General features: G+C 37.7%; 1 protein-coding gene across 2 annotated transcripts in view; it reads left to right on the top strand.

Moving 5' to 3' along the window:
- The first annotated feature begins 1225 nt into the window (after positions 1–1225).
- LOC138049527 (endonuclease 8-like 1) overlaps positions 1226–10000 on the top strand; it is a 29406-nt gene continuing 20631 nt past the window's right edge. For both annotated transcript variants that reach the window (XM_068895837.1, XM_068895838.1), the window contains exons 1-2: positions 1226–1719; positions 7619–7816. In XM_068895837.1, coding sequence (XP_068751938.1) covers positions 1334–1719; positions 7619–7816 — 584 coding nt within the window. In that variant the 5' untranslated portion in view covers positions 1226–1333. The remainder of the gene's footprint in view (positions 1720–7618; positions 7817–10000) is intronic.

Raw genomic sequence — 10000 nt, 5'->3', positions numbered from 1 at the left:
TTTTTACGTCACAAACTGATTTACATTACATTAACTCTTTGTAAAAATGCATGCAAAGTAGATTGTGACGTAAAAACAGGAATAGACCCACTCCCCTTCTCATTCGGTCGTGAACAAAAGATGCTTGGATTTTCGCAACTTCCGAAGCCTATAAAATAGCAGGATTTGTTAGAAAAAGGAAAAAATGGCCGCAATGCGTCTCGAACAGGTGCAAAGATTTATTTTAGCGAAAAAAATTATTTTGGGGTTGTGGGCACTTTAAACATAATGACTTGATGCCCTGTCTGTACAGGAGGTACGTTGACGATATCCTGGTCGCCACGGTAATGCCGAGCGCCGACGTTGCCACCGATTATCGTACTACTTTGAATGGCCTACATCCCAGCTTAGCAAACCTCCCAAGTGCAACTGTAACTCAGTAGTACACGCTGAAACGTTTACTATTTTTTTTATAAGATAACCATAACATCTTTGAATTCTTCTCGCTCCCTAACTCGTCGCATTGTATTTTTGGTCACTTGGGATTTGCCTTTATTTCGAGTTGTTTTGTTTTCTTGCTTTTGTTGCTATTGTTTTATGTAATCTCTGCGCCGACACCTATGGAAGGAATCAACTCGTAGAGCCGTCTTTCACACAGGCTTGCAAACATTACATTTCGAAGTCTTTTCTCAAAAAAAATTCAGCATTTTCGGCAGGACACTGCCACTGGTCGGTTATTGTGCAGGGGCGTTTACCATTTGCACGGAAAATCCGGTTGGAATGAAATTCAGGATCTTCCCGGTCTGGCGTTTCGCATCTGCAGTGCATCTGCAGTGTCGAAAGGAAAACCCTTAAATAACGTTAACAATGATCACAACCAGGTTTTCAGAGCCCGCGAGACTGAGCACCCCCAGCAAACCATTGTTTTGACGAAAACCGCTGGTCAGCAACCTGGTTCTGGTCATTTCTGTCTAAGGTCTTCTTGTCGAAAGCCGGGAAAAGGGGCCGAGGTGAACCGGGTCAAGGGGGAGTTTGCAAATGGTACAGAAATTTTCCGGTCATTTTGGTTGGAACGGGGAAAGAGGAACACGTCTGGGGATTTCCATCTTTTTCGGAATCTTTCCAGTGGAATGAGCCGTACCCCGAGCTCTCGGTTTTTGTTGACAAATCTGGTAAACGCTCTGGCCAATCAGAGTACGCGCTTTTTTACGTTACGATGACATGTATTTGTCACGAAGTGTCCTTCTTGACTTCTTCGAACGCGCGAAATCGATCCTAGCAGGGTGAAAATTTCAAGGAATGCATTGAAGTCGTGTGTGTAGTTTCACCAGTTTATATTTTGGAGGATTTAGCCATGCCGGAGGGACCAGAACTTCACAAAAACAGCCTGATGGTCAACGAAGTTTGCAAGGGGCGCATTTTTAGCGGAAAGATCGTGAAATCAGCTGTTAGCACGAAGAATCCGGACGTCGAATTTCCTGTGTGTGATTACTCCATCCATGCAGAGTCCAGAGGCAAAGAGATGGCGTTGATTTTAACTTCCGTTGACTCCGATTGTAAAAAAAAGGGATCCATGAAGGAGATCGATTGCAAACCGGCAAGGCTGAGGATCCTCTTTAGGTTTGGGATGTCGGGCAAGTTCACTTTTGGTTCAATTGCAGACATGCATAAGCATGCACATCTGAACTTCTACTCGAAGGAAAAGCCATTAAAGGTGCTGAGCTTTGTGGATGTTAGAAGGTTTGTCTATTCATTCATAAAATTATTTGTGACTTGCATGCATCAGCCCTTATTTCATTCTTTTATTAGAAAGGAGTTGCAGGATAAACAGCAGAATATATGGCAATTCAATTCTGTTGCATAACAATAATTACATAACAATAATCCCGTTGTCTACTTCCTTGTTCAAAATTGCATGTGGTGATCCTGTGCAGCCCTGAATTCTGTTGTTGCTCCCAGCGTAACAAAGATGCCAAAGCAAATGACAATGTGTCATTCCAATGTTTATACACACTCTCCCCCACTCCCCCCTATAGACCATATTCATAAATGGTGATGAAGAAGTGATTCTTTTGTCTTTGTGCTAATCATCCTCGCTAGCCTCACTTTGAATGAAAATTCTTTTGAATTTTGTTTGTGCTAACCAGGTCCAGTGAGGATGATTAGCATAAAGACAAAGGTCTAATATTATTACTTAGCGGCCATTTTTGAATATGATAGATATAGAGGGCTCGTTTTTAAGGTCTGGACAGAACCTGTTCAAAAACAAAAATTTCTTGGCCCATTTGAATTACAATTAATTTTAAACTGAAAAGCTTTTTTGAAAATCAGTATGAAGAGCAAAATCCCCAGCTAAAGTTACCCATTCATATGCAAATTAGTGGTCTTTTTTAGAGTTTTATACATTGTACTCTCTGCTAACTTTTCACAGTAATAGTGAGAGGTGCAACAAGATGTGCTACCACCACAAACAGGCATGACTTACAGCTGTACAAAGCAATGTGCACATATTATATTTTGGATGACCTTGTTGGAGGAACTAGAGGCTCTCTTTACTTTTTCCAAGAAATTCTACAGCTTTTAACAGAAAATTGTGGTGCAACAACAATAATAATAATAATAATCATCATCATCATCATCATCAATCCAATTTTGATCCGGGTTTATCCCTGTAAACGGGGGTGGCCGGATAATAATAATAATAATAATAATATTATTATTATTATTATTATGCAGTATGTAGTACGTAAGTATGCTTACAAATATAAGTAGGAAAAGGCACTATTGTGTAACAATCCCTACTGTTAAACCTATTTACAAACCAATTGGTAATAACTAACGAACCAACATTTGAGAAAGGAACAAGAGTTTATATTCCTTAATAACCTTGAATGACCTTGCTATGTTTAGGGTGTACGATAAAACTGCCTTCTGCTCTATTATTATTATTATTATTATTATTGTAAATGGTTTGAAACCAGGAGTCATATCATTAAGTAAAGTACGATCGTCTTTGTGAGTGTAGTCCTGAGAAGGACTGTTTGAGATGACATTGACTGACGTTTCGACAACCTGAGCGGAATTAAGACATCTTCAGAGTCAAGTGATTTGTGTAACGTCAGTAGATACTACGACCGGAGTTCTTATAGACTCTGAACATGACTTCCGCTCAGGTTGTCGAAACGTCAGTCAATGTCATCTCAAACAGTCCTTCTCAGGACTACACTCACCCGGACGATCGTACTTTACTTAATGATTGTTATTAGTAGTAGTATTTGATTATGTTGAAGCTCTGGTAACCTTTCCACTCAATTTATTGTAATTCAAGCTAACTTTATTGTTTTGGATATCATGTTTGACCAGACCAATGCCATATACTGTACATATAAGCCTCTGGCTTCTGCATCCATCTACATGTATATTGTATAATAAACACATGTTGACTATAATTGGCACTTGTTCGATATAATTGGGAGTAAGAATTAAATTTTGGTGTTTGAAATAATGTGACAGACCTGCACAGTCTCCCTCTTGTGGGTTTGTGGTTACAGATAATTCGGAAACCTTCAATTCACAGTTTTGCTGTAACGAGCATGTCCTTGAGGGATTTACCCCGTTTGTATAATAATATATAGACTTAGCCAAGCCTAAAAGCGAAGCTCCCGGGTTATTTATTCTTACTGCCTGTAGGGTAAGGGAAAATAAAAGGTTTCGAGTTGTCCGCGTTTTCATGTTTCCGGTTGCTGCTTTAATGATTAAATCATTTTCTTTGCTTTCTTCTGTAGAAAAATTCATTGCCTAACTAGTGAATTCCACACTTAATTTTACGTTAAAAACCGATATCGCATGAGTCACGAAGCGATGAGTACGATATTGGTGTTTCGAGTGAAATTTGCTTTGGAATTCACCAGTTTGGCAGTGAATTTTTCTTGAACCGCATGAGTTTTAAAAGAAAACAAGCAAACCCTCAGTGAGTGAATGGAAAAGGAAGAAAGCCAGCGAATAGGAATCACGCTAAAATTACATGTAGAAGCCATAAAAAAAACTTCAGTCAGTTCAAGGTCAAAGAAGAGTTTTACTGTTGTATTTTATTCCACTTTATCTCTGAAAACAAGATCATTCACATTTTGATGTATTTCATTGAAATATGCCAGGTTGGCTTGGAACATTGAATCGGCAAAATAATTATGGCAGTGCAACCGAGAAAGGATGAACTTCAAACAAGATCCGCTCCAACACTTAAACAACGTTTAGGTGTTTTAAACAACCTTCTGAAAACACAAGCTAGTGAAATTTCCCCTAATTTTATGAGAACTCATTGCGATTACGTGTTTATAACATAAGGGCAAATTTTCTTGTTACTGTCGAGGCACATCGAAAACCAGTTGGGCAAACGGATTAAAAAGCACTTATTCGATCACACTTTAGAGCAAAACAGACAAACAAATCAACTTTTTCTTTATGTCCAAAAGAGTACAGATAATTGTTATTTAATTCCAGTTGACAATAAAAATTCGATTTTCATTCCAGAACAAAGCAAAAACTGATTAAACTACTTTTTGAAAATAACAAATGGTTTAGTGCCCAAGGAAAGAATTTGTGGAGTAACTTCTTGCACCAAGTATGAGCTATGACTGGTATTCTGTTTTGACGTTGTCATTCTATTTCGCTCTCCTTTCGTTTCTGTTCTATTCATAGGTCCTCCAGGCATCATGTAACCTTATCAGAGCTTCTAAAGATATAACAGTGTATGCCAAAAATTGCAATACAGAGAAACAAGCACCTCTAAGCAAATTAAAAATAAACACTCAGCTTTGAGTTTATATCCCTCTGATGCTTGACTTGAATAACTGCGTAGCCACGAGTGTGGACCACAGCTATCATAATAATTATGTCAAAACTGGATTAAAACCAGCAAAAAATGCAGAAAGAAAACATTTTCCAAACCATTTTCCACCTGAACACGAAAAGTGTTGACTGTGTAAGAACTATAGTTGACGTAGGATGGCCATGTAGCCGCGTCGAGCCACAGAAAGCCCGCAAAAAATGAAGCCTTGCTTATGTTTAGGTGAATTAACCTGGGCAGAGCCTACAATCCAATCGAAAACCAGTACCTGGTCAGCAGTCAACTTAAAAAAAAAACAGCTGACCTCGGTGAGCTCTAAGCTTGAGCACGCGATATGGTCATGTGATACTGGTCAGCGGATACCGGTGTCAATTGATCAAAACATGGATGTATAATATCAAAGATGTATGCTGTAAACTAGCATGATACTGGTCACATTGGCATACATGGAGGGGTGGGGGGACGTATATACATACGTACGGATGGTTGATGACGTCATGGCTATAAAAAGTTCGCGCATCCATGGGTTACCATATTTTCTTAACTATGGTGCTCCGTGTGCGCACTGAAGGCACGCACAGATCTCCGCTATTAACCCTTTCACTCACAAGAGTGCCACTTATAGATTTTACTCTGTCTAACGCCAGACGATTTTACTCGTCATTGGGGAACCTCATGGGGGTGAAAGGGTTAACAACAGCTAGATTCACTCAAAAACTATGTCCCCATTAACCCTTTCACTCCCAAGGGTGCCACTTATAGATTTTACTCTAACGCCATACGATTTTACTCGTCAATGGGGAACCCCACGGGGGTGAAAGGGTTAAAGGAGGTTTCTTGAATATGTTTGCCAGCAATGGCTGGTTTTGAATAAAACTCCAGTTGCACATCAGTATTGCTTGAAGATTTGACACTGCTTGGTTGTATGTTGTGACAAATGGTAGAATTTTCTGGCCCATTTTGGCTTTTTGTTTAAGTGCCAACTGTCTTCCAGAAAAAAAATGACCTTAGATAGAGTTCTCTCAAATGTTGTTTTTGAGGAGTTTGTGCGGAGGAGCCTAATTGCTTTTTCTTTGATAAAAACCTTCTTGGAACCAGGCGGGTTTCAAGTGGTAAAATGCGTGTATTGGAAGGTTTCAGTCGGCTTGTGATACAATGACTGTGTGTTCTGATATCGAGAATGGATTCTTTTTCGAATCATTCTCTTTTTATACTGTTTTGTTTAGGAAAGTGATCTCCTTCTCTGAAATTTCAGCTGTAAACTTTATATTTGGGTGGAAGTTGTTAGCTTGTGCAATGAACGGGTTGATTTCCTGTTTATTTCCATGTACTGTTGGTTTAACTTTGCTCTGGCTTAGCATATTTGTTTCAATTTCTGCCATGAAAATGTTGGCAAAAGATACTGCCATTTTTGTTCCCATGGCTGGCCCGTGGACTTGGAGGTAGTTTTCTCCGCTAAACTCAAAAGAGTTTTCTTGGAGAATGATGCCAAGCATTTTGTTCCAGAAAGCATTTGGGGACACGAGGATTACTATTGTAGAAGTCGTTGTATGTTCTACATACTGTTCTTATGCCCTCCTCTTGTGGGATATACATGTACACTGTATGTGTACAAGCTGGTTACATCCATAGAAACCAGAATGGTGTCGTGTGACACCTTTTTTTTTTCTATAAAATTGATAAAACCAGTGGTATATTTAAGATACGATTTTTGCTTTTGGGCAATATGCTGTAATAGATTATTCACAAACAATAATATTGTGTTGGGCCATCGCAGACCAAGATTATCGGTCTACCACCTGGCCTTGGTTTGTGGATTTTGGTTAGATTGTGAAAGATTGGGACCCAAGGCAGGTTAGGGGTTTGCTGAAGCCACTTTCTTGTCATATGGTCAATGTGTTTTCCTTCAGAGTTCAGAGATGATATCACTGACTCTATGAAAAGCTTCTTTAGCCATGGGCTTTTCAAGAGGTTTATAGTGGTCCTGGTTGTTGAGCTGGACCTTTAATTGCCTCCTGTATTTTGTCATTTTTATTAAGGATGACAGTTGTGGTGCCCTTCGATTCAAAGCCTGCCTTGAAGAGCGAGGCTTCCCTAGGCATCATTCTTATCGAGAGAACTCTATCTAAGGTCATTTTTTTCTGAAGACAGTCAGCGCTTAAACAAAAAGCCAAAACCAGCGAAAAAATTCTACCATTTGTCACAACATATATGTACTGTAAAACCCAGCAGTGTCAAATCTTCAAGGAATACTGACCTGTAACTAGAGTTTTATTTAAAGCCAGCTATTGCTGGCAAACATATTCAAGAAATCTCCTTTAATGTCATACAAACGGGTAAATACCTCAAGGACATCCATACAAAACTGTGAATTGAAGGTTCCAAATTATCTGTGACCAGAAACCTACAAAAGGGAGACCGTGCCATTCACATTCTTTCCAGTCATTACTTAAAGAGTATTATTATAATTATATTATTATATATTATATATTATAATATATATATATATATATATATATATATATATATATATATATATAATATATAATATATTATATATTATTATTATATTATAATTATTATAATTACTTAAAGAGGGAATCCCGTATGACAGTACAATGTATATCTAAAGTAAATAAATGAGTGAACAAAACATGCTGCATAGCTCTGAAATGCACTGAACAATGTCAGGAAATTTTTTGCTAGGTTTTGTAGCATGATATTACTGCATGGTGGTCAGTCATTCATAGTTTTATAAACGTTATGTTTTTTTCTTCTTTATAAATTATTCAGATTTGGTCGATGGGAGGTGACTGATCATTGGTCCAAAGATCGTGGCCCTGATCCAATGTTTGAGTATGACAGATTCCGTTCAAACATTCTTGAAAATTTGAATGACAGGATATTTGATAAACCTCTTTGTGAAGTTATGCACAATCAAAAGTACTTCAATGGAATTGGAAACTACCTCAGGGCAGAAATAATATTCAGGTAAAAAGAATTCCAAAAATGCATTTGTCACAGCCACCACTGCGTGCAGCCAATTAAACTACATGACTGTATAAGCTATACATGCAGCAGGTACTAAGCACAGGTCACAGGTCATTGTTTTACCAATACAGAAAGTGTCCAAAACATCCATTTAATAAAGCTAACCTTAGGCCTAATGTGAGCATTTGTAAACGCCAGGTGTCTTGAAAACAAAGACCCCAAGACCCCTAAGATCCTAAGACTCGAAAAAGAAGAAAGTAACCCAAAACTCTCAATTTGGCTAACCCTAGGCCTAAAACCCAACTTTAGGCCTAGGGAGGACCAAATGTGGTTGGACCAAATGACATTATTTTTACGAAGAAAAAAAGTTTCTTCAGGCACATAATTATGTAGTAGGTCCTTTGCTTCACTCCCTAAAGGTAGCGTATAATTATATATAATTATGTACAATTTTTAAATGGCAAAATGTTCAATGTATATACACATATTCATCTTTTTTTATTATTTTGCATTTTTTGTTTTTTGTATGTCCGACCACATTAATTTTTTGTTTTGTCCGTCCAAAATAGTGACTCAGCAGGACACATGTCCTTTCAAAAGAAAAAAAATTGTTTGCAGCACTGCTAGTGTTAGCCAAATTGAGGGTTTTGGCTTACTTTCTTCCCTTTTTGAGTCGTAGAATCTTAGGAGTCTTGGGGTCTTTGTTTTCGAGACACCCTTTGTAAATGATTAGGTTTGTTTCTGTATTGGTAAAACAATGACCTGTGACCTTTGTTTTGTACCTGCTTCTATACATGTACTTCCACAGGCCCCTGCCACTGACTTAATAGCGAGTTGGCTATGGCAATGAAAACATCACTTCAAAATATACACGTACACGTAACGTTGCACTATTGTTCACTTTTTGTGATTATTCCTCAAAAACCAACATTTGACTTGATTTGCATTGATTGTTAATTATTTCAGTTTACAGTGTCCCCAATTAGTACTCCAGCACTAGAACGACTAGACACCTATATTAAATAAAGTTAATCCTTTCCCTACTTCTTTTCCCTACTTCTTTTTGCTCACCTTGTACAATTTTATAAGCGAAGTATCCTAGAACTAGATTGGCACAAATTGTTGTAATGAAGATAGAGAAGGAAAGGTTCTTTGTTGTATGCTCACATTGTGACAGCTGTAAATACCTGAGACTCAGTTGTTGATTTTCAGGTTGTTGCTTGCAGAGTACAGTAAAGAAAGATGCTAAATTGCATGCTGCATGTGCAGCATGACCACTTTTCTAATTTACAAATGTAAACCGGTCCAATAATACCTTTGGTTTCTGTCAATGTCATTGTCATTTCTTAAAGGGGCTGTGTCACGTTATTTTAGGGTATTTAGGGGAAATCTTTAGTTTGTCATGAGTTTATAACTCAAAAATGGTAATATGGAATTCCTTCACTGATAAAATTATTGTTACATCAAAATTAAGATGATTCTTGGCCTTAATATCATGGGTGACAAATTACTCCTTAATTTTGGCACGAAATTTCAGCGTTAATTTATAATTTCACATGTGAAATTACAGAATTGCCATGGTAACATCTCTAGGTATCTCGATCAGAGCCAAGATGGCGTCGAGATTTAAGACAGTGACCATTGAAGAAGTTATAGACAGAACAGGCACAAAGAATTCAAAAGGTATTTTTGGTGAAGAAACTCAGAAAATTACGAACTTTAGCAAAAGTGTATGCTTTAAACGAAAACTGTATTCTTCTTAATGTTCTCAGTTTTCGATGCGATAAACCAGTAAAAACAATTCCAGTTGTGAGCGTAATTTGTCACCCAGGACATTAAAAAGTAATCAAATGGTTTTCTCGTGAAATTAGGAAATAATTTCACTTGCGTTTTGTCAAAATTCTGATAATTTCCCGAGCCTTTAGGCGAGGGAAATTATCAGAATTTGCGCGTGAAATTATTTCCTAATTTCACTCGTCGCCATTTGATTACACATACTTATCCAAGCAATTTGCCATAAACTTGAAAAACTCTGAGCCAACGTTTTTCAAGATTACCCAAATGCAATCCGTTTCAATCTTGTCCATTTGAGTCCATCCATACTTCTCTTTCCGTTTGTTGTATATCTTTTATGGTGTTCAATCGTTTTAAGTGGTTATTGCAATGTTCCATTCTACTTTTTGA

Source organism: Montipora capricornis, chromosome 5, assembly GCF_036669925.1.
Source record: "Montipora capricornis isolate CH-2021 chromosome 5, ASM3666992v2, whole genome shotgun sequence".
Classification (NCBI taxonomy): domain Eukaryota; kingdom Metazoa; phylum Cnidaria; class Anthozoa; order Scleractinia; family Acroporidae; genus Montipora; species Montipora capricornis.
The sequence above is the reverse complement of the archived record's forward strand: the minus strand, read 5'-3'. Positions and strand labels throughout refer to the sequence as shown.